Source organism: Oryctolagus cuniculus, chromosome 7 (assembly GCF_964237555.1).
Source record: "Oryctolagus cuniculus chromosome 7, mOryCun1.1, whole genome shotgun sequence".
Classification (NCBI taxonomy): Eukaryota; Metazoa; Chordata; class Mammalia; order Lagomorpha; family Leporidae; genus Oryctolagus; species Oryctolagus cuniculus.
The window spans coordinates 143,586,589-143,612,375 of record NC_091438.1 but is presented as its reverse complement, the minus strand read 5'-3'; the positions used below and the strand labels follow the sequence as shown (position 1 = coordinate 143,612,375).

General features: G+C 42.4%; 1 protein-coding gene across 17 annotated transcripts in view; it reads right to left on the bottom strand.

Annotated features, from left to right (window-relative positions):
- The window catches only part of EYA3 (EYA transcriptional coactivator and phosphatase 3), a 107,378-nt gene that overhangs the window by 59,172 nt on the left and 22,419 nt on the right, over positions 1-25,787 (bottom strand). For 6 of the 17 annotated variants that reach the window (XM_002716084.5, XM_070078983.1, XM_070078981.1 and 3 more), the window contains exons 2-4: positions 17,372-17,472; positions 6,899-6,942; positions 3,631-3,710 (exon numbers count right to left, since the gene is read on the bottom strand). In XM_002716084.5, the coding sequence (XP_002716130.3) occupies positions 3,631-3,710; positions 6,899-6,942; positions 17,372-17,404 (157 nt within the window). In that variant the 5' untranslated portion in view covers positions 17,405-17,472. Of the gene's footprint in view, positions 1-3,630; positions 3,711-6,898; positions 6,943-16,038; positions 16,108-17,371; positions 17,473-25,787 lie in introns of all 17 variants that reach the window. The other 11 variants (XM_051856782.2, XM_051856783.2, XM_051856785.2 and 8 more) reach the window with 3 other exon arrangements.

Below are 25,787 nucleotides of genomic sequence, written 5' to 3'. Positions count from 1 at the left end.
AGTTTCTGAAAGTCATGGAACAAAGAGAAACTCTATGACTAAAGGGAGATGTGGACTCAAAGGGGACTTCTGTTTGTTTTAAGACTGTAGGTATCAGAATATGTCTCTCTCCCTCTTTTTTTTTTTTTTTTTAAATCTATTTTATTTATTTGAAAAACAGAGTTACAAAGAGAGGTAGAGAGAGAGAGACAGGTCTTCCATCCGCTGGTTCACTCCCCAAATGGCCACAACAGCCAGAGCTGAGCCGATCTGAAGCCAGGAGCCAAGAGCTTCTTCTTGGGCCATCCTCTGCTGCTTTTCCAGGCACATCAGCAGGGAGCTGGACTGGAAGTGGAGCAGCTGGGACTCAGACTGGCACTCATATGGGAGGCTGGAGCTGCGGGCCGGGAATTTAACCTGCTGCACCACAGCGCCAGCCCCAGAACATGTCTCTTTATTGACAGGAAGAGGGGAATGTCATGATGCTGGAGTGGTGGTAGGATAACTATAGTACCAAAGCTCTTGGGGAAGGATACAGAGCATAAATGAAAGGTCTTACTATCTGACAGGAATAAGAATACTACTTTCATTCTGAGAAGAAGGAAGCAAGGAAACATGGCCACAAAATACAAGTAGATTTGAAGATTTCTTGGTAGATGATAAGGGAGTTTCCTGTTGGATAGCTTTTTAAAATTTGTATTTACTTATCTGAAAGGGAGAGAGAGAGAGAGAGGGAGGGAGAGATCTCTTATCCGCTGGTTCTTTCCCTAAATGCCCATAAAAGCACAAGAGTAGGGGCTGGGCCAGACTGAAATCAGGAACCTGGAACTCAATACAGGTCTCCCACATGGGTGGCAGTGACCTAAATGATTAAGCCATCACCTGCTGATTCCTAGGGTGTGCATTAGAAAGAAGCAGAGGTGGGAAATGAAGCAAAGTACTCTGATATGCAATGTGGGCATCCCAATCAACATTCTAAGCACTGTGCCACACTTCTGTGTCACTGACAGCTTTTATCTTAGAGCATATCACTAAGTTAAGGTGAGTAAATAGTGGTACTTTGAGAAAAGAGATGAAATATTAAAAGGCAAAACTCATTAGAGAAATGCAGTAGGATTCCCAAGTGTGCTGAGTGCCAACTCAACCCCCATTATTGCTTTCGACAAGGCATAAACAGTCATATACATAATTTTATCCAATAATGTTTAGCTATTTGTATGCATTTATGGAAAAAGAGGAGAGTTGGATTAAATTAAGACTGAAGTTTGGGGAAGGGGTACAAAGGACAAAACTACTGAAGGAATATGTAAAGGAGTAATAGTAATAAAGGACTAGAGAATCTATGCTGGGTAAGAAGGAAAATGAAGACAAGAAGAATGGGTATTGGATAAGTCACCTACAGAATGTTAAAATTACCAACAATCATAAAAGTGTGGATGGAGATAGAAACAGAGGGAATCTAGTCTTTAAAGGACAGAATGGGGGCCAGTGCTGTGTCATGGCAGGTAAAGACTGTGGCACTGGCATCCCATATGGGTACTGGTTCAAGTCCTGGCTGCTTCACTTCTGATCCAGCTCCCTACTGGTACACCTGGGAAAGTAGTGGAGGATGGCCCAAGTGCCTGGGCCCTGCACCCATGTGGGAGACCCAAAGGAGGCTGCTGTGGCCATCTGGGGAGTGAATCAGCAGATGGAAGATCTCTAACTCTTTCAAATAAATAAATAAATCTTAAAAAAAAAAAGGAAATCAAAGTTAAAAATGAAAAGTAGGTGAAGATACAGTTATAGACTTAAAAGGAACTAGAATTTTTGATGGAAAAAAGGAAGAGAAATGATTAAGAAGCAAGAAGATTTAATTCACTTCTGGCCCTCAGTTCAAAAAGGTAGATTAAAAAAAAGATTACTTATCTATCTGCAAGTCAGAATTACAGAAAGGAAGAGGGAGACACAGACAGAGATCTTATAGTAGTTGGGTCATTCCCAAGTGCAAATGGCCGCAATGACTGGGGCTGGGCCAGGGCCAGGGCCAGGCTGAAGCCAGGAACCAGGAACTTCTTTCCAGGTCTCCCACGTGGGTGCAGGGGCCCAACACTTAGGCCATCTTCCACTGCTTTCCCAGGTACATTAGCAGGGTGTTGGATCAGAAGTAGAGCAGCCAGGACTCAAACTGGAGTCCATGAGATGCTGGCACTACAGACAGAGGCTACACCACAGCATCAGTCCCCAAAGTATAAGGAATAGCTTTTTTTTTTTTTAGGGATGAATGAGATATTCTAGAAATTAGTGGGATGCTTCATTAATTAGAGCCATTTCCCCCAGTATGGGCAGTTCCCTATATGTACCAGAATCACCTAGATAACTTCTTAAAAATGCTATTCCATCATCCACATTGGACCTACTGAATAATAATCTCTGAAAGTAAGGTTAGAATTCCACTTTACAAACAGGCATCCCAGATGTATTCTGAAAGTCTGATAACCACGGGAACAGAATCACTTTTGAGGAAATAACATACAGTACTCAAAATATACATATATATTAATTTTTTTTTGGACAGGCAGAGTGGACAGTGAGAGAGAGAGAGAGAGAAAGGTCTTCCTTTTTGCCATTGGTTCACCCTCCAATGGCCACTGTGGCCGGCACACTGCGGCCAGCGCATCACGCTGATCCAAAGCCAGGAGCCAAGTGCTTTTCCTGGTCTCCCATGCGGTTGCAGGGCCCAAGGACTTGGGCCATCCCCCACTGCACTCCCTGGCCACAGCAGAGAGCTGGTCTGGAAGAGGGGCAACCGGGACAGAATCCGGCGCCCCGACCGGGACTAGAACCCGGTGTGCCGGCGCCGCAAGGCGGAGGATTAGCCTATTGAGCCACGGCGCCGGCCTTGTTTGCTTTTGACTCACATCTTTTTTTTTTTATTACATTGAAAACATATAAAGTTATCTTAAGAAATATTCCCCAAACAACTGCCTAATACCAAATCTGTTCTTTTAAAGTGTGTGATAAAATATGGAAAGATACATTTAATTTCAGGGGGTACTTCCTGGCCTGTGGAGGAAATTTTGGGGAGTAAATGGGCATTTTGGATAAAGCCTATGTCTCCAGAAGAAAACCACTTTTTTTTTTTGGTCTGATGCATAACTATAACTGTTATATAGGAAAGTGTGAGTTGGTGTGTACAGATCTCCCTCAGGGCCTCCCGGCAGTCCTGGGTTCAAGGGACTGCTTGTATTTCTTGGCGGACATTGATGGTTGGGGTCATTTGGTTTTATTAGGAAGACAAAAAAAAAATATCAAGTCCTCCAGATTGGTTCACAAACTTTTCTGATCCTGAGTAAGGCTTTATTACCTTTAGAATGCCCATCCTCAAAACAGAAATAAAATTAGATGTGACTTTTTGGATAAGCAGATTCCAATATCAATTTTTTTTCTCAGCTGGTATGTTTATTAGTAAAACTGCTGGAGAGCACAAGGATGAACACACCACACACACACACACACACACACACACACAAGGATGAACACACCACACACACACACACACACAAAAGCCTTCTGGAAATTCTGGAACACAAAGGCAGTCAGTGAAAACCAATTATACCAGAACAGCATATAGCAAAGCCTCCTGATTTGGGCCCAGAATATGGTACTTACTTTCCTCTGACATGGTAAGGTTTGAAGCAAGGCTTGATGTTTCAGGTTTCTGATCACTGGTGTCCGGGTTGCTTACTGGACTAGGAGAACCAAAATGAATACATCAGGCTCTGATTAATTCACTGCATTGCTAAAAATGATGTGATCAAACCCACTGCCTCCCAGGCTACACAAGTAAGAAGCAAGGTAAATATTCATGATATCCTTATTCTTGGTGTTTAGCAATCGCTTGCAAAGAGCTATGGGCAGGACTGGAACCCTCAGCACCCCACTGTTCTTTCTGACATCCCTTCTCGGAAACTCCAGGGAAGCCACAGGCAAGTCAAAGTTTTCTCTAAAAAATTTTCTATGGTAAAAGAAAAATTCCACTGTCCTGTTAATCTTTTTTTAAAAAAATGTATATATATTTATGAGGTACAATATTATGTGTTTTTATTTATTTATTTATTTGAAAGGGAGAGTTAGAGAGAGGAGGGGAGAGGCAGAAAGAGACAGAGAGAGAGAGAGAAAGAGAGAGAGAGAGAGATCGAGCTTCCATCTGCTGATTCAGTCCCCAAACGGTTGCAACAGCCAGAGCTGGGTATATCTGAAGCCTGGAGCCAGGATCATCTTCTGGGTCTCCCATGCTGGTGCAAGGGCCCAAGGACTTGCGCCACCTTCTATTGCTTGCCCAGGCCACAGCAGAGAGTTGGATCGGAAGTGGAACAGCTGAGTCTCAAACTGGCGCCCATGTGAGAATGCTGGCATTGGAGGTGGCAGCTTTACTTGCGATGCCACAGTGCCGACCACTTTGATGTTTAATACAGGAATGATCACAACAAGCTAATTAACATATCCCTCACCTAACACACTTTGTTTTTTTGGAGTAGTGGAAACACTTAAAAACTCTTTTAATTATTCTGAAATATATGATGAATTATTTATTACAGTCACCACCACTCTGTGCAACAGTATTTATTTATTTTTTAAGATTTATTTACTTACGTGAAAGTCAGATTTACACAGAGAAAGAAGAAGAGGCAGAGTGAGAGAGAGACAGAGAGAGAGAGAGAGAGAGAGATATCTTCCATCTGCTGGTTTACTCCCCAAATGGCTACAACGGCTGGAGCTGCACTGATCTGAAGCCAGGAGCCAGTAGCTTTTTCCGGGCCTCCCACACGGGTGCAAGGGCCCATGGATTTGGGTCATCTTGTACTGTTTTCCCAGGCCATAGCAGAGAGCTGGATCGAAAGTGGAGCAGCCGGGACTCGAACCAACACCCGTATGGGATGCCAGCACTGTAGGTGATGGCTTTATCTGCTTGGCCACAGCACCGGCCCCCAGACAGTGGCTCTTAATCAGCTATAAATCATAACTACTTGCTTCTTTCCAGTATGAGTTCTGAATTCTTAAAATGGTTTATTCCACTGTATTTCTTGTCTCAATTTAAAAAACCCTTAATTTGTACTTGTTATATACAGGAATGAGCATCTGTTTTTCTTTTTTAATGTAAAAGGAAAATTAAAAGAAACTTCAAAAGGTAAAAAATGTAAACTGGGAGGAAAAGTCATTATGTTAGATACTTTAATGTTGGAAAAACTCCCCTGGAGTAGAGATTACTCTTTCTTCCCTCACAATGTTTTCTTTGCCTTCTACTTCCCATTCTCCAGTTATTCCCAAATAGTACAGCATAGTGGTTAAAAGTGCAGATCCTGCCTGGCACCGCCGGCACCCCAGGTTCTAGTCCCGGTTGGGGTGCTGGATTCTGTCCCGGTCGCTCCTCTTCCAGTCCAGCTCTCTGCTGTGGCCCAGGAGTGCAGTGGAGGATGGCCCAAGTGCTTGGGCCCTACACCCGCATGGGAGACCAGGAGAAGCACCTGGCTCCTGGCTTCAGATCAGCGCGGTGCGCCGGCGACCACTGGGGTGTGAAACAACGGGAAAAAGGAAGACCTTTCTGTCTCTCTCACTGTCCACTCTACCTGTCCAAAAAAAAAAAAAAAAAAAAAAAAAAGTGCAGATCCTATTCTGTCACTAACAGCTCTTCGACCTCGGGCAAGAACAACTCTGTGTCCCAGCAGGTTAATCCTCCGCCTGTGGCACTGGCATCCCATATGAGTGCCGGATTCTGTCCAGGTTGCTTCTCTTCCAATCCCAGCTCTCTGCTGTGGCCTGGGAAAGCAGTAGAAGATGGCCCAAATCCTTGGGCCCCTGCACTCGCATGGGAGACCCAGAGGAAGCTCCTAGCTCTTCTTGGCTTTGGATTGGCGCAGCTCCGGCGGTTGCGGCCAACTGGGGAGTGAACCAGCGGATGGAAGACCTCTCTCTCTCTCTCTGCCTCTTCTTCTCTGTGCAACTCTGACTTTCAAATAAATATATATATATGTATATATGTATATATACATACATATATATATATATATATATATATATATATATATATATATATAAAAGAAACAATTTGAGAGTGGGAAATCAGACATACCAGGAAGGAGTATTTAAATGCCTCTCTGAGATGTAACAGTGAATGGAAACTAAGACCAGCAGCACAGTGTTTTTTTTTGTTCTCTTACAATGTTTGAGAGTTTTAGAAATAAGTATGGAACAGGTGAATGAGTTGGATTTAACCAGGGTTGTGGTTTTACTAGGCAAATGTGACACACGAAAACAGGAAAGTTAAATATGGCTGTAATGTTTGTAATTTGGTTAAAGCAGATTTTATCATTTAAATAGCATGTGGAAGAAACTGAAGTTCTTTCTGAGTTAAGGGTCTGTGGGTGACAGTGAAAATGTAACAGAATATTTACCTGGAAGTGTAAGACATCATATGGCCTGTGTGACGATTTTGGAATGAGAGTGTGAATGGTTGATGGCAAAATAGCACATAAGAACTGTGGAAAACCATGGAGTGTGAGGTGCTATCTCTTCTGTAGGGGTAGCGAAGCTAATGACCTATACCCATTAGGTAACTAATGACAAATCCCTTGAACATCCTCATTTTGTATACTGTACCATCTTGGTCATCGAATCTCCCTTACACAGTATTGTGCCTAATATATAACATGAGTTCAGTACACATTGCTGAATAAATAACAAATGCATAAGAAAAAAAAAAGAATGTATTCTGAGGAGAAACTATTTTGGAGGGAAATTTTAATCATAAGCCAAATAATTTAAAAACATAAAGGTCAGAAAAAAAAGAGCGGTCAATCCAAAGCATACCCATACACTAACTACAGTAATGAAAAAAAATTACAAGTACATCATTACAAAGAAATTTAACTCTACATACTTCAAAGTTTGCTCTCCCGATTCCTGCATCTTGGCTTTTTTCACCTGCAAAAATAAACACACAAAAGTATCAACACAGTGATTTGATTTTTAAAATATATAACTACTTGAATACAGTTTGCCCTTGGTATTTGTGGGAGACTGGCTCCAGGACCCTCGTGGACACTAAAATCAACAAATGCTCAAGTCCCTTACGTAAAATGCAGCAGGATTTGCATTTAACCCACACATACTCTCTCATATATTCTAAATTATCTCTGGATTACTTATAATGCCTAAAGCAATATATATGCTACATAAATGGCTGTTAAACTATATTGTCAAAGGAATAATGACAAGAAAAAAGCCTGCACACATTTAGTATAAATGCAACTTTTTGTCCAATCTTTTTTTAAAGATTTATTTATTTATTTGAAAGTCAGAGTTACACAGAGAGAAAGAGAGGCAGAGAGAGACACAGCTCTCCCACCCACGTGTTCACTCCCCAATTGGCCGCAATAGCTGGAGCTAAGCTGATCTGAAGCCAGGAATCCAGAGCTTCTTCCAGGACTCCCATACAAGTGCAGGGACACAAGGACCTCCTGGGCCATCTTCTACTGCTTTCCCAGGCCATAGCAGAGAGCTGGGCTGGAAGTGGAGCAGCTGGGACTCAAACTGGCGCCCATATGGGATGCTGGCACCGCAGGCGGTGGCTTTACCGCTATGCAACAGTGCCGACCCCTGCCCATATTTTTAATTGACTGCTGGTTGAACCATGGATGTGGAACCCAAGTACCTAGAGGAACACTTTAGCAGGCCAACATTAATCAACACATTACAGAATAATTGTTTCATTTTGTTCTGTTTAGATTAATTGAACCCCCATTATATTTTAAAGTTAGAGAAGTCCATCTCTAAAATTAAGATAAGGCTGGCGCCACGGCTCACTGGGCTAGTCCTCTGCCTGCGGCGCTGGTACCCCGGGTTCTAGTCCCGGTTGGGGCGCCCGATTCTGACCCGGTTGCTCCTCTTCCAGTCCAGCTCTCTGCTGTGGCCAGGGAGTGCTGTGGAGGATGGCCCAAGTGCTTGGGCCCTGCACCCACATGGGAGATCAGGGGGAGGCATCTTTCTCCTGGCTTGATCAGCACAGTGCACTGGCCATAGCGGCCATTTTGGGGGTGAACCAACATAAGGAAGATCTTTCTCTCTGTCTCTCTCTCTGGCTAACTCTGCCTGTCAAAAAAAAAAAAAAAATTTAAAATAAAGATAAAATCTTATCAGGTTACCAGTAATATAAAAATTATTTTTCATATTATTCCACCGCGCACCCCACCCCCCCAAACACACATTTCACCTCTTCTACTTCTTACAGCATTCAAACAGTTTAAGAATCTATAGATGGGGCAGCACTGTGGCACAGCAGGTAAAGTCGCCATTTGCAGTGCCGGCATCCCATATGGGCGCCGGTTCGAGTCCTGGCTGCTCCACTTCCTTTTTTTTTTATTTTTTACAGGCAGAGTGGACAATGAGAGAGAGAGAGAGAGAGACAGAGAGAAAGGTCTTCCTTTTGCCGTTGGTTCACCCTCCAATGGCCGCCGCGGCCAGCACACCACACTTATCTGAAGGCAGAAGCCAGGAGCCAGGTGCTTCTCCTGGTCTCCCATGGGGTGCAGGTTCCAAGCACTTGGGCCATCCTCCACTGCACTCCCGGCCATAGCAGAGAGCTGGCCCGGAAGAGGGGCAACTGGGACAGAATCTGATGTCCCGACCGGGACTAGAACCTGGTGTGCCAGCGCCGCTAGGCGGAGGATTAGCCTATTGGCTGCTCCACTTCCAATCCAGCTCTCTGCTATGGCCTGGGAAAGCCAAAGTCCTTGGGACTCTGCACCTGCATGGGAGACCTGGAAGAAGCTCCTGGCTCCTGGCTCCTGGCTTTAGATAGGTGCAGCTCCAGCTTTAGCGGCCAACTGGGGAGTGAACCAGTGGATGGAAGACCTCTCTCTGCCTGTAACTCTGCATTTCAAATACATAAATAAATCTTTAAAAAAAAGGAAAAAAAAAGAATCCACAGATGGAAGATCAATGGTTCATACTATGGTTAGATTTCCTCATTTTCATATTACAAAGATGGGATTTTAGAGCTCTCATTAGAATAATTAGTTCTAGGCCGGCACCGCGGCTCAATAGGCTAATCCTCCACCTGTGGTGCCGGCAAACCGGGTTCTAGTCCCGGTCGGGGTGCCAGATTCTGTCCTGATTGCGCCTCTTCCAGTCCAGCTCTCTGCTGTGGCCCAGGAGTGCAGTGGAGGATGGCCCAAGTGCTTGGGCCCTGCACCCGCATGGGAGACCAGGAGAAGCACCTGGCTCCTGGCTTCGGATCACCACGGTGCACCGGCCGCCATGGGGGGGTGAACCAACGGAAAAAAGGAAGACTTTTTTCTCTGTCTCTCCCTCTCAGTGTCCACTCTGCCGGTCCAAAATAAATAAATAAATAAATAAAATAATAATAATAATAATTGGTTCTGGTAGAAACTTGAGTAGTATTCTCAGTTATTCAAATTATAGTTTTTTTTAAACATTGATTTTAATTTACTTGAAAGGCAGAGTTACAGAGAGAATTCAAGACAGGGAGATTTCCATCTGCTGGTTCACTCTCCAGGTATTGGGAGACCAAGTACTTGGGCCATCTTCTGATTCTTTTTCTAGGACATCAGCGGGGAGCTGAATCAGAAGTGGAGCCACTGGGACTTGAATAGTAGCCCAAATGGGATGCCAGCCACACAGGTGGCAGCTTTCCCCCCTATGTAACAACACTGGCCCCATCAAATTATAATTTTTTAAAAAAGATTTATTTATTTGAAAGGCAATATCAAACAGCAAGCACTGCTTCACTATCCAAATGCCTGCACAGATGGCTCTGGGCCAGGCTGAAACCAGGAGCCAGGAATTCCATCTGGAGCTCCCTCATGGTTGGTAGAAACCCAAGTACAGAAGCCATCAGCTGCTGCCTGACAGGCCCATTACCAAGAAGTTGAATAGGAAGCGGAGGCAGGACTCAACCCCAGGTATTCCAATATGGGATGCAGACATCACAAGTGATGGCTTAACCTGTGCCATAATGCCCATCTCAAATTATAAATATTTAAAATATTTCAAGCCAAGCCAAGAAGGCAGAAACTTTGCTAGACAATTTGGAACAAACATATCAGGTAGAAGCAAAGCTATTTAATAAGATTAAATTTAGCATTTCAGACAAGGTAAATAATATAAGGCCCATAAAATTTCTCATGGGCATCTATTGCTCATGAGAATACATACCACAAAATAAATAAAACCAAACACTCTTCGTTCTTCGCTTACAACAAATTATATCCAATGCTGCTTTTAATTTTCACAGGTACCAAAACAAGTAAAATAAAGGAAAAAAAGGGGATGTGCATTTGACACAGTGATTAAGATACCACTTGGAATGCCCATAACCCACATCTGAGCACCTGGGTTTGAGTCTTGGCTCAGCTTCTGATTCCAGCTTCCAGCTAGGAGGGAGCAGGTACTGGCTCAACTACTTGGGTCACTGCTACCCTACTGCCTCTGCAAGATCCAGAATGAGTTCCAGGCATTGGGCTTCTGCCTAGACCGCCTCTGGCTATTATGGGCATTTGGGGAGTGAACCAGCAGATGGAAGATCTCTATTTGATTCTCTCTCTGCCTTTTAAACGAATTTGAAAATTAAAAAAGTTAAAAAAAATACTTGTCAATTTAAAAATAAAATCAAAGAAGCATTTAAAGCAAAAAGAAAAACTTAGGGGACTGGTATTGTGGCATAGCAGGTTAAGCTACCACCTGCTACACTGGCATCTCATATGGATGCCAGTTCAAGTCCCAGCTGCTCCATTTCTTCTTCTTCCTTTTTTTTTTTTTTTTTTTTAAAGATTTATTTATTTTATTTGAAAGGCAGAGTTACAGAGAAGCAGAGGGGAAAGAGAGAGAGAGGTCTTCAATCTGATGGTTTACTCACACGGCCACAACGGCCGGAACTGGGCCAATCTGAAGCCAGGAGCCAGGAGCTTCTTCCAGGTCTCCCACGCAAGTGCAGGGATCCAAGGACTTGGGCCATCTTCCACTGCTTTCCCAGGCCACAACAGAGAACTGGGTCGGAATTGGATCAGCTGGGACTTGAACTGGCGCCAATATAGGATGCTGCTCCACTTCTGATCCAGCTCCCTCCTACTTCTGCACCTGGGAAAGCAGTGGAAGATAGCCCAAGTACTTCGGGCCCCACACCTACGTGGGAGACCTGGATAAAGTTCCAGGCTACCGGCTTTGGCCTGGTCCAGTTGTGGCTGTTGCAGGCATTAGGGGCATGAAGCAGCAAATGGAAGATCTCTCTGTCTCTGCCTCTCTTCTCTGTAACTCTAGCTTTCAAATACATAAATAAATCTTTTTTTTTTTTTTTTTTTGACAGGCAGAGTGGACAGTGAGAGAGAGAGACAGAGAGAAAGGTCTTCCTTTGCCGTTGGTTCACCCTCCAATGGCCGCCATGGCCGGCGCACTGAGGCCGGCGCACTGCGCTGATCCGATGGCAGGAGCCAGGTACCTATCCTGATCTCCTGTGGGGTGCAGGGCCCAAAGACTTGAGCCATCCTCCACTGTACTCCCTGGCCACAGCAGAGAGCTGGCCTGGAAGAGGGGCAACCGGGACAGAATCCGGCGCCCCGACCGGGACTAGAACCCGGTGTGCCGGCGCCGCTAGGTAGAGGATTAGCCTAGTGAGCTGCGGCACCGGCATATAAATAAATCTTAAAACAGGCCGGCACCGCGGCTCACTAGGCTAATCCTCCGCCTGCAGCTCCGGCACACCGGGTTCTAGTCCCGGTCGGGGCGCCGGATTCTGTCCCGGTTGCCCCTCTTCCAGGCCAGCTCTCTGCTGTGGCCCGGGAGTGCAGTGGAGGATGGCCCAAGTCCTTGGGCCCTGCACCCCACGGGAGACCAAGAGAAGCACCTGGCTCCTGCCATCGGATCAGCGCAGTGCGCCGGCTGTGGCGGCCATCGGAGGGTGAACCAACGGTAAAAGGAAGACCTTTCTCTCTCTCTCTCTCTCTCTCTCACTGTCCACTCTGTCTGTCAAAAACAAACACACAAACAAACATAAAAACCACCTAAGCGGCTGGTGCCGTGGCAGCCCATACACGCACTAGTTCAAGTCCAGGCTGCTCCACTTCTGATCCAACTCCCTGCTAATGCATGTGGGAAAGCAGCAGAAGATGGCCCAAGGACTTGGGACCCTACACCCAGGTGGGAGACTCAGAAGAAGCTCCTGGCTCTTGGCCTCAGCTCAACCGATCCCTGGCCATTGTGGCCATTTGGGGAGTGAACCAGGGATGGAAGATATATATATCTCTCTCTCTCATTTCTTCTCTCTCTATATATCTCTGCCTTTGAAATAAATAAATAAATCTTAAAAAAAAAAAAAAAAAAAAAAAAAACTAGCTGGCGCCATGGCTCACTAGGCTAATCCTCCGCCTAGCGGCGCCGGCACACCAGGTTCTAGTCCCGGTCGGGGTGCCGGATTCTGTCCCGGTTGCCCCTCTTCCAGGCCAGCTCTCTGCTGTGGCCCGGGAGTGCAGTGGAGGATGGCCCAGGTGCTTGGGCCCTGCACCCCATGGGAGACCAGGGAAAGCACTTGGCTCCTGGCTCCTGCCATCGGATCAGCGCGGTGCGCCGGCCGCAGCACGCCGGCCGCGGCGGCCATTGGAGGGTGAACCAACGGCAAAGGAAGACCTTTCTCTCTGTCTCTCTCACTGTCCACTCTGCCTGTCAAAAAAAAAAAAAAAAAAAACTTAGGTGGGTAAATCCTTAGTAAGCATGACAGTAAATCCAAAATTCATAAAGGAGAAAATAAACAGACTTCATTATACAAAAATTTAAAACTTCTGTATGATACAAGACACCAAAAATCAAAGATAATAGTGAAGAATCAAAGAATGGCATGCAGACTAAAATAATCTAATTGTATCACAAATTTAAGATACAATCTCACTGAAAGAGGTGAGGGGGAAATTATCTGACTTTATTAATGTTACTAATTATCTGTAAAATGGTCAAGCACTTTCTCAAAAGGTTAAGCACTGATTTATCATTTGACCCAGGAATTTTACTTATACAAAGGAGAAACGAAAACATTATCTATGGAAAAAACTTGTAGATGAATGTTCACAATGGCATTATTCAAAACAGTTGAAAAGCAGAAACAATCTCAGTGTCTATTAAGTGATAAAATGGTGTAAACATATAATGAAATATTACTGGACAATAATAGGGAATGAAGTATTGACATATGCTACAACATGGAAGAACCCTAAAAACATTATGCTAAGTGAAAAGTCAGTCAAAAAAAATCACATATTGTATGGTTGCATTTATATGAAATGTACACAAATAAGTCAATGTACAGGATTTGGGAACCTGAAAGAATTGGGGGTGGGGCTAGCGCTGTGGCACAGCCGGTTAATGCCCTGGCCTGAAGCGCCAGCATCCCATATGGGCGCCAGTTCGAGACTCGGCTGCTCCAATTCCAATCCAGCTCTTGCTATGGCCTGGGAAAGCAGCAGAGGATGGCCCAAGTCCTTGGGCCCCTGCACCAGCATGAGAGACCCGGAAGAAGCTCCTGGCTCCTGGCTTTGGATCCGGGTAGCTCCAGCCGTTGTGAACAATTGGGGAGTGAACCATCGGATGGAAGGCCTCTCCCTCCCTCCCTCTCTCCCTCTCTCTCTCTCTCTCTCTCTCTCTCTCTGCCTCTCCTCTCTCTGTGTAACTCTTTCAAATAAATAAATCTAAAAAAAAAAAAAAGAATTGGGGGAAAACTGCTTATGTTTTTTTTTTTTTCCCCAGAATGATAAAAGTATTCCAAAGTTGATTCAGGTTGGTCAGCACTGCGGTACAGTGGGTTAACTGCTGCCTAAAATGCCAGTATCCCATACAAGTGCCAGTTTGAGTCCAGGTTGCTCCTCTTCTAAGCTCCCTGCTAATGCACCTGGGAAAGAGCAGACAATGGTCCAAGTTCTGGGGCCCTTGGCACCTACATAGAAGACCTAGATAAAGTTCCAGGTTATTGGTTTGTCCTGGCCCAGCCTTGGCTTTTACGGCCATTTGGGGAGTGAACTAGAGAATGGAATCTCTCTTTTTCTGTCTCTCCCTTTCCATCTCTGTAAGAGAAAGATTACAACTACCTACCTGCTATAAAGATGAAATTTAAAGAGAAAGAAAGAGGGGAAACTGCTTATAAAAAACAAAGTGCCATACAATTACTGAATTTCAGTGTTAGCACCAAATAGTAAAAATATAGTTGAATCCTAAAAATTTCTAGACAGGGTTAAGAAATACTACTCTAGGGGCCAGCACTGTGGTACAATGGGTAGACTGCTGCCTATAATGCCGGCATCCCATATGAATGCTGGTTTGAACCCTGGCTGCTCCACTTTCAATCCAGCTCCCAGCTGATGGCCTGAGAAAAGCAGCAGAAGATATCCCCAAGTACTTGGGCCCCTGTCACCCAATTGGAAGACCAGGATGAAGTTCCTGGCTTTGGCCAGGCCCAGCCCTGGCCATTGGGGCCACATGGGGAGTGAACCTGCAGATGGAAGATCTCTGTCCCTCCCTCTAACTTTCAAATAAATCTTAAAAAAGGGGGGGGGGGAGATGGATGGATTTCAAACAGTTTACGAGATATAATTAGAAAAAGAAAAAAAAAGGGGAGGGGCCAGCACTATTGCATAGCATGTTAAGCTGCCATCTGCAGTGCTAAAAACTCTCATGGGTGCCAGTTCAAGTCCCAGATGCTCCACTTTGGATCCAGCTCTCTGCTAATGTGCCTGGGAAAGCAGTGGAAGATGGCCCAAGTGCTTAGGCCCCTGTACCCACATGGGAGATCTGGAAGAAGCTCTTGGCTCCAGCCATTTGGGGAGTGAACCAGCAAATTAAAGATCTCTCTCTCTGGTTCTCCTTGTCTTTCTGTAACTCTGCCTTTCTAATAAATAAATCTTAAAAAAAAAAAAAAAAAGAAATACTACTCTATAAATTTTTTTAAAAAATTGTAATATGCATCTCAAATGTCATTCTGAAATCTGAAATCATTTTGAGATGACTTACAAGTATATAATTATAGTGGCTATAAAAAGGAAACATTTATGTCAGGACTGATCCAAACAGTCCAACAAAGAGAAGCATACTGTTCTGTTTACTAGAAAATCATATTCTATACACTAGAGAGGGAAAGGGCTTGATTGTAATTTATAGATAAAATTTCACACATAAAACTATCAACTATTCATTGACCATGCATGTTAACATCCATCCAATTATTAATTTGACTTCAAAAATTTGACATGGAGAAATTAGGATCTAGAGAGTGAGATAAACATTCCTAATTACTAGAAAGGTAAATACCTATGGAAGAAACAACTTCATGTTGTGCCACTGCATCCTGGGTTTGACTTGTAAAAGAGGCAAAATTATATCCTTTAAGTGTATGGGCTATTAGACTGAAAGAAGTCACATTCGGGCCTAGTATAAATTATTGGGCATCAGAGATCCTGAATCTAACCTGGATGGAACAACTCATGGAATTTGCGGTCATTTCCCTTGGGAGGAGTTTTGGGAAAGGGAGGCACATACTGTCCCTATTCTGTGAAAATGGAACAGTTAAGTGAACCAAAAGGAATATCATAGTAGCTTCACTGATACATGGTTAACAATCTTCTTGCCCATTCCAAGCACACAGGATGACTGCATTTTTCACACACACACACCCCTGCTGTCAGTGCAGAGCCATGTGAATTCTGGTCAATGGAAAGGGCACAGAAGTGATGTAAGTCACTTCCAGAAATAGCCCTTAAAAACATCCCCTGTGATCCTTCAATCCTCTCTTCTCCTTTTGGAAACCACAGAGGCCACAAATTGAAGACAGTGGCATCACGAGACAAAGGAAGCTTTCACAAAAGATTGGCTCAAGAATGCTACCAATCCATGGGAGATTAATGTGAGAGTAAAAATCGAATTTTTTTTTTGTATTAAACTACCAAGACACTGAAGGGTTATATGTCATAGTAGCTAGTAAAATTTCCCCAACTAGCAAATTACTATGGATTCTGCAATGTTAAGTACCTGTAAATGGGAATTCAAGCTCATATTCATCCTATCATCATTCAACAGAGTGTTCTTTACCAAGTCTTCCTGATAAGAAACACAATGATAAGCAAAATACACCTCTTGACCTCAAGGAACCTGTAGTCTAGTTGAAAGAAAATTAATAGAGAATTTATAAAACAAGGAGATTAAGGATTCTAGCAGAAGTATTACAGGCTATGGACACATACAACTAGAACATGAAAAACACATCCTGCTCCTATTACATGCTTGCAAAATTTTCTAGGCTGTATTTTCATAAAGAAAAGTAACATGTACCACTTCCTATTCTTTCTTAATACGAATTCCAAGAGGCCATTTAAGATAGCAAATCAAATCAATATTTATCTAATTTCAGAAAAAGGCACATAAGACAAAAACAGAAGACCCTTTAACATAAAAATTATCTTAAAAGATAATTTCCTTTTTTAAAAATGTCAAGTGTCAAAAGCCAAAACGAGGCCAGGGCAAGATAAGAAACTCATATCACTTGAGGACATTTAAGATTAATTAATTTATATATATTAAATATTTAAAAGGACTTAAGAATTGAATTTCATATCTAAGGTCCCACCTGTTATAAAATTAGCTAGCTGTCAGAGAGGACGTTATAGCACAGTGGGCTAAGCTGTGGCTTGGGACGCCTGTATGGCCACTCTGCTTCTGATGGATCTCTGTGCTAATGCACTAAGAAGTAGGAGTTAAGGGTCAAGTCCTTGAATCTTTGTCACCCATGTGGGAGACCTGGATGGAGTTCCTGGCTCTTGGCTTCAGCCTGGTCCAGCCCATGCTGTTGTAGCCATTTGGGGAGTGAACAAGTCAATGGAAGCTCTCTCTCTCTCTGCCTGTCTGTCTCTGACATTCTGTCTTACAAATAAATAAATAATTTTTTTTTAAATTGCCCAATTGTCAAACTATACCTTCTTTACTACTACTACTTACAAAATACTAAGTCATTCAGGGAAATTTAGGTAAAAATAAGTTTTATGGCATAAAGGGTTATATACGATCTGACCAGTAAACACATCCTCCTTCATTTTCTAAAAACTAACACTAGCCACTGATTGTTTTAAAATGACATTTCCAAATGCACTATTCACTCTGTACTGCTGAATTTTATAAACAGACTTTAACATTAAGTTAGACAAAATGAATTTTATAACATTAACACTTTTTTTCAGAAGGGAACTGTTAAGTAATCTTTTCCTTATTTAATTTCTAATTTGCAACCTACAAGTATAAATGAATAATATTAGAATCTCTTTATGATAGCTTTTCTACAATGAACTTAAATTGTTAAAGAAATACTTACTGGCTGTTCTGGTAAATCTTGCTCTTCTTCCATGAGGACCAATATTTCTTTATTATGCCTATGTGACTGGACTAAGTGTCTCTCTCAGCAATCTTCAGAGTCTGTTTAAAAAAGAGGATTCAAAGCTTTAAATACTTTTAAGATATTATCATTGAGGCCATCAGAGAATAATTTTTTAATATTTTGCTGCCCCCAAGCTTTCTACGTGAATTCCAATCTCAAAATCTCAAAGTCGCACGTGGCTTTTCAAAACTGACATGCTGCACCAAGAGAGGTGTACACAATGACTTTTATAATTCCTTGCAAAAGCCAACACGTGGAACCACTTCTGCTGGTTACTATAGTGCCTAATGCATTAAACATTTTATGATGACAGCCATGTGCAGATAATAAAATAATTTTTTTAAGGATTAGAGTTACATTAAAAATGATAGAGACTGTCCTAGCAAGTCAGTAAGTTATGATAACATCTAACCTGCTTTAATGTGGAACATTTACATAACTATTAACACAGACACACAGAATCACTTTAAATAGGACAAATGAGTATCAATTAAATACATCATACCAACTATCTTTATATGTAATCAACTTAAAGGAAAATTCAATTCTTATGCATCTGAATGACAATAATCAGTAAAGTAAAACCTGGAATCTTAGAATTAAGTGAAAACAATCACATAAAGTTAGAATTCAATTCAATTCTAAATCAATGAGCTTCTATTAAATATATTGCCTAGAGAATTATTTAAACAGTATCTTTATCTTCTCAGACCCTGTTTTCCTGTCTTGATTTGCAAACAAAAATGAGAAATATAATTTTAAGCTCTGTTTTTATTGGTAAAACCACCTTACTGTGCCCTGCCAACAGCAGAAATTAAAAAAACTAAATACATTATAAAAATGAAATATTATATTTCTATGTAACACAAATGAGACTAGCATGTTTCTCAAAAAAAGTGATCCTTTTAAATTCACTTATTTTTAGTTTACCAATCACAAAGGCATGAATCTTATTGCAGATGTAATGAAAACAAATAACATGAAAATAATTTCAGAAACTTCAGTTGTACCAGTATTCTATCACTCTATTTCTGTTACTCTTCACAGTGTGAAAGAACTCACTCTGTTTTAGTCACACTCCAGAATATGAAGAGAAAACACGTGTAAGGGCTACAGTCAGATGTAAACCTGCCCAACTCTGACACAGCTTTACTCCCTGCCCTGATCTAGAATGTCACAAGAAAAAAAAGTTTAAAGGTCAGAAGCACTTGATTCTTAATGCATTCACGTGTAGCTCAGACAGAGGGCCTCGAAGCTAAGTTCTCCTCCTCCATGACGCACGTAACTCTGCTGCAGAATTACAAGTGCAATAAATAAAGCCCACAGGAGCTAACATCCCTGCACTTGTTTTGCTCAACTGAGAAGAGCATATCAATATGACGTGAAACTGAGTCACAGCTGTGAAAGATGAAACATTTTTTGTTTTGCCAGTTTACATCTCAGTTTTAAATTGAAATATCTTTATAGAATGTTAGTACTAAGTGTACATTAAGAACATATATGATTCCATGAAAATAGGGCCAAACTCATTTGGGAAATGTAACGTCTTATTTAAATTTTTGTGTGACCAGCTCTCATTTATAGAGAAAACAAACATTCTACATTTTCCGTAACTGAGGGCTGTGAGTAAAAACTGTAATCTCTAATTGGTATATTCTCTGGCAGAAGAGAGGGAGGGGATGTCCCCCCTAAAAGGGAAGGGGCCATAAAACCCTATTCTGGGGAAGAGGAAGAAAAGACGAATTGTGAAAAAGATATTCAATTGCATGTGCTTTAATTCTGTTTTGAAAAAGATCTGAACACTCAAGAATATTGAACTTTTTTATTGGTCAAAGGGGTTATGGGACTGAAAAAGAAGCACTACTCTAAATAGTAGGGAAATAGATTCTTTTTTTTTTTTTTTTTGGACAGGCAGAGTGGACAGTGAGAGAGAGAGACAGAGAGAAAGGTCTTCCTTCCGTTGGTTTTCACCCTCCAATGGCTGCCGCGGCTGGCGCACTGCAGCCGGCGCATCGCGCTGATCCGAAGCCAGGAGCCAGATGCTTCTCCTGGTCTCCCATGCGGGTGCAGGGCCCAAGGACTTGGGTCATCCTCCACTGCACTCCCTGGCCACAGCAGAGAGCTGGCCTGGAAGAGGAGCAACCGGGACAGAATCCGGCGCCCCGACCGGGACTAGAACCTGGTGTGCCAGAGCCGCAAGGTGGAGGATTAGCCTATTGAGCCACGGCGCCAGCCACGAAATAAATTCTTAAACCACACAAAACCAAACTGCTAAAATCTTCAATTTTGTCTTTTAGAAATATAGCATTACATTGATTTTATGACAGAGAGGAATTTTTCTTGCAATAAATTCCATGTTACATTATAAGAAAACCTTTAAGGGAAAAATCGGAAGACATTTCTTTCTGCCACCTGTATTTCTTCTCTCAAAGTACCCTTTGTTGTTTCCATCTTAAAAATTATCTTTATTTTCTGAGCTTTTCACTTTAGGGGGATAAATGGACATAGAAGATTTTATTCTGAATAAAAACTTTAAAAATTAGGCTTGCTAACTCTCTCCACTGCCTTCCCAGGCCACAACCAAGAGCTGGACTGGAAGAGGAGCAACCAGGACTAGAACCCGGCACCCATATGGGATGCCGGTGCCGCAGGTAGAGGATTAACCAAGTGAGCCATGGTGCCAGGCCCAGGGTGGTTCATTTTATGGTTCTGATAAAAGCACTGGACTTCTTATAGTTTAACAATATGCTATTAGAAGAAACTTCACATTTGGCTTCACTGTTCTGGACAGAAATTACTCTCTTGCTAATGTAAGAATAAGCACACATGCTCCAAGGAGTAGAGTATTATAGATGGCTAAACGTAATACTTATTTTAGGGTTGAGGTAACTGAACCAAAGAAATGAAAACACTGTCTCACAAACCTGTAAGTAGCAGAACCAGCGGTAGAACCCAAGACCCTGGAATTCCCTTGTCTGAAGCTTTCCCCTCTTCATGTAAAACTGAAAATACATTTTACATTTCTAATACTATTATCTTAGGTCATTCATTCTTTTTCTTTCATTAACTTTAGTTCTTCTACATTATATTACTTTGTGTGGTTTTTAAAATGTTTTAAATTTGTAAACTTCTTTTCCAATGTATGGATTGATACTATTTGATCTCCTAAAAGTCTGGAGATTATTTTTATGCTACTTACAGCCTAGCAAAAATAATTCTCTTTACAACTGTAAGTCCTTAATTTACAATGTACAGACTTTGTTCTAGCACTAATGAAGTAATTTTAACTACATGGTATATGAAAACAAGTTATTTTACCATTTCTAGACAGAGATAGCACCATTATTTCAAAAAAAAAAAAAAAAATACTACCCAACCCACTAAAACCTCAAAGTTAAGGAGAGCTTCCTGCTTCATTATTAGTTAATAATTAACAGTCCTTCAAAACTATTTCTCTGATTTCTCCTTATGGCTTGTAAATCTGGCCGTTAATTCTGCTGAAACTATTCATTTTTCCTTACAAATTTCTGGGAAATTTGACCTTAAATTACAAAGAGGCAGAGAACACTTTATTCTTATCAATATCTGATAGCACACAGCAGGCATTCAACAATGGCTGTTTAATCAAGCACAGCTTCAAGGCTCTTGATTTCTCTAAATATTTACTTAAAACCAGATCATTAGGAACCTTCAGTGTTTAGAGGTGCAAAAATCGCACATTTCTCATTTTCAACAACAATACCTAAGTCATAACTTTAACTCTTTATAAGGTTGTTTAAACAGATTTTAAACTTTTGAAGTTTGTGTTCCTTTTTAAGTAGTTGGATTCCTTACACTCACTTGCAGGTATCTTCGTGAACCAGTGGATGGCAGTATACTTGTGTGTGTGTGCTCTCTCACACATACATAATCTTTTTTTCAAATGTGAAAAAAAAAAAAAAAGAGGAAGAGGAGGGTGAGTGCAGATGAGGGAGGAGGGGAAAGAACTGGAGACAGAGGAGACAGGAATTCCCTTCCCTAAACACAGATATACACAGTTATCAGCACTCTCTTGCTTTCACGCTGGATCAAACTGGAAATACCTGAAGCAATACAGTAGCACCGGCAGTCCCAGGTACCTCATGGATCTCAAGAAGCTTTACAGATCTTTGCAACAGCACTTAAAAGCAGCACACAATTACTGCATTCTATTTGGTGAGTCTTGCTTGGGAAAAACTTTATTATGTGAGTTAAACCTGGAGAAGATATACAAGTCCTTCTTTCTAGTTCATCTTAGCAATCTCAGGCAAACTATGCTTCAAATCAAAGCTCATGTTTTTCTATTATGATTAAAGTGCATATTTTGCATTTTTCATGTAGTCTTTTTGTGATATCTAGAGTTATTCCAATAAATGTGTTTACTAAACATTTTTTAATTTTTTTTTTTAATTTTTTAACAGGCAGAGTGCACAGTGAGAGAGAGAGACAGAGAGAAAGGTCTTCCTTTGCCGTTGGTTCACCCTCCAATGGCCGCCGCGGCCAGTGCACCGCGCTGATCCGATGGCAGGAGCCAGGAGCCAGGTGCTTTTCCTGGTCTCCCATGGGGTGCAGGGCCCAAGCACTTGGGCCATCCTCCACTGCACTCCCGGGCCACAGCAGAGAGCTGGCCTGGAAGAGGGGCAACCGGGACAGAATCCGGCGCCCCGACCGGGACTAGAACCCGGTGTGCCGGCGCCGCTAGGTAGAGGATTAGCCTAGTTTAGCCGGCAACTAAACATTTAATTATTTTGTAGCAATACAAAGCCATCATAGGGTAGTATTAAATAATCAGAAATTTTACCACTAGAAAAATGAGACTTTTCTAATGCAAGAAATGATTTTTTTGCATATATTTCTTGCAGACTATCTTTTTTGGTATGTCTTGAACACAGTCCTACTTTTTTGTTTGTTTTTAAAGATTCACTTATTTATTTAAATGGCAGAGTGACAGAGAGAGGATGAGACAGAAAGAAAAGAGAGATCTTCCATTTGCTGGTTCACTCCTCACATAGTTACAACAGCCAAGGATGGGTTAGGCTGAAACCAGTAGTTTCATTCAGGTCTCCACATAGGTGGCAAGGGCCCAAGTACTTAGGCCATCTTCTGCTGCTTTTCCAGGTGCATTAGCAAGGAGTTGGATTGGAAGTAAAGCAGCTAGGACTCCAATAGGAGCCCATATAGGATGCTGGCATCACAGGCAGCAACTGAATCAGCTGCATTACAAGGCAGCCCCCTAAAATTTTTTTTTTTTTTTGGACAGGCAGAGTGGACAGTGAGAGAGAGAGACAGAGAGAAAGGTCTTTCTTTTTGCCATTGGTTCACCCTCCAATGGCCAGCCAATTCCAACCAGTGTCTTAACTACTAGACCGTATGCTCATCCCAGCATTTAGTACAATTTTATTTTATTTCTGTCTGTACCAATTTATAAGCTTTACTACTAGTAGTCTTGGTTCTAATTTCTTGTAAGAGTATTACTTTCAGTTCATGCTACCCCCAAATGCTCTGTACATCGTGTACTTTTCTTTTGGTGAAAGAATTTAATTGTGTATCATCTTCTAAGTTGCATTCAGAAAAGATTCCAGACTTTGGAACTGGTCTCTGTAGATATTGTATCCTTTCCTTTTGGCCAGAAACTAGTATAGAGAACTTCTGGGAAAAATTGCTTCAATTAAGAGTCTTCCGTGTGTGTGTGTGTGTGTGTGTGTGTATTTTTCCCATTCTATTTGAAAGGCATAGGGATAGATAAAGATCTTCTATCCACTGGTTCGCTCTCCAAATGTCCGCAACAACCCATGCTGCGCCAGGCTGATGCCAGGAGCCTGGAACTCAATCCTGGTCACTCACTTGGGTTGCAAGGCAAGGACTGAAGTACTTGAACCTTCATCTTCCTGCCTCCTACAGTACACATTAGTAGGAAAATGGAAGTGGGAACAGCACTGCTATGCTAAACTCCTTCCCCTCAATTAAGACTTTGTATCAAAATTTACTTTTAATTCACTTTGTTACTGGAAGGTAAAATTAACAGCTTTTTGTGTTTTTAAAAACTACTTTTTTTTTCAAGATTTATTTGAGAGGCAGAGTTATGCATAGACAGAGGGAGAGATGGAGAGAGAGGTCTTCCATCCACTGATTTACACCACAAATGGCCACAATGTCCGGAGCTGGGCTGTTCTGAAGCCAGGAGCCAGGAGCCAGGAGCTTCTTCTGGGGCTCCCACGTGGGTGCAGGGGCCCAAGCACTTGGGCCATCTTCCATTGTTTTCCCAGGCCATTAGCAGGAAGCTGGATTGAAAGTGGAGCAGCCGGGACTTGAACCGGTATCCATATGGGATGCTGGCGCTGTAGGCAGAGACTTAACCTACTATACCACAACCCTAGCTCCTCTTTTGTTTCTTTTTCTTTTTACTTTATTTGAAAGGCTGAGAGACATAGAGAGATCTTGCATCTGTTGGTTTACTCCCCAAATGCCTGCAACAGCCAGGACAGGGCCAGGCTAAAGCCAGGAATCCAGAACTCAGTCTGGGTCTCCCATATGGATGGCGTGGACCCAAGGACTTGAGCCATCATCTGCTGCCTTCCAGCTTGCGCATTAACAGGAAACTGGTTCAGAAACAGAGACGCCAGCTGTGATTTGAATCAGGCATTCTGCCAAATGAGTTGCAGGTGTTCACGAGGCATCTTAACTGCTGCACAAATGCCTGCTCTGAAGAATCAGCAGCTTTTGTTGGTGAAGTTAGCTAAGTCTTTGTATTTCATTGCATTTTATCTCTACATTTTAGTGTTTGGTTAAATGGCATCTTTAGCATTGACATGAATTTTTGACATACAACGGCCAGAAGTAATTAGAATTATTTTTCCAGAATATTTGGTATATTATTTCTCAGAATAATATTTGATATATTCTACCCTGGATTATTTCAGTGTTTTTCTTCTGGTTTGAAATAGTATATTAATATTTTATGTTTAGAAAGAATTTTAGGCCGGCGCCGTGGCTCAATAGGCTAATCCTCCGCCTTGCGGCGCCGGCACACCAGGTTCTAGTCCCGGTCGGGGCGCCGGATTCTGTCCCGGTTGCTCCTCTTCCAGGCCAGCTCTCTGCTATGGCCCGGGATGCAGTGGAGGATGGCCCAAGTCCCTGGGCCCTGCACCCGCATGGGAGACCAGGAAAAAGCACCTGGCTCCTGGCTTTGGATCAGTGCGGTGCGCTGGCCGCAGCGCGCCGGCTGCAGCAGCCATTGGAGGGTGAACCAATGGCAAAAGAAAGACCTTTCTCTCTGTCTCTGTCTCTCTCACTGTCCACCTGTCAAAAATTTAAAAAAAAAAAAAAAGACACTGGTTGGGATACCCACATTCCATATTGGAGTGCCTGGTTTGAGCCCAGCCTCTGCTCTGAATTCCAGCTTCCTGCTAATGTACATTCTGGGCGGCATCAGGTAAAGGCTCAAGTGGGTGAGTCTCTGCTATGCAGATTCAGCCTGGCCCAGCCTAGGTCACTGGGAGCATCTGGGGAGTGAACCAGCAGATGGGTCTCTTTCCTCTCAAATAAATAATATGCTTAAAGTCCATAGAAAATGGAATTAAAAATAAATAAAATGAAATTATACCAAAAATACAATCTGGTATCATGGATTGGATTCTGGAATTAAAAAAGAATATTAGTGGAAAGAGTAGTAAAATCTGAATAAAGTCTCGAATATAGTAAATAGTAATGTATCAATGGGTTTCTTAATTTTGAGGGGCATATATGGTTATATAAAATGCTAACAAGAAGGGAATAACTGGGTGAGGGGCAAATGGAAATCCCCTGAACTATCTCTGAAACATTTCTGGAAATCTATGATTACTCCAATGAAAAAAGTTTATTTTTTAAAAACCGAGGTAGCAATATAGACTTACTAGAATGGTTAAAACAAACAAACCTGGGCAGGATGTGGAGCAACAAGAACTTTGTGCAAATAGAAACTGTACACAGAACGGTAGAGCACAGCCATTATGAAAACAGCCTGGCAGCTTCTTATAAAATTAAATGTGGGGTTGGCACTGTAGTATAGCGGGTAAACCTGTGGTGCCAGCATCCCATATGGGTGCCCGTTCAAGTCCTAGCTGCTCTAGTTCTGATCCAGCTTCCTGTTAATGCACTTGGGAAAGCAGTGAAAGATGGCCTAAGTACTTAGGCCCCTACACCCATGTGGGAGACCCAGAAGAAGCTCCTAGCTCCTGACTTCAGATTGGCCCAGCTCCAGGCATTGTGTCCATTTGGGGGAATGAACCAGTGGATGGAAGACATCTCTCTCTGTTTCTCCCTCTCTATAACTCTTTCAAATAAATAAATATAT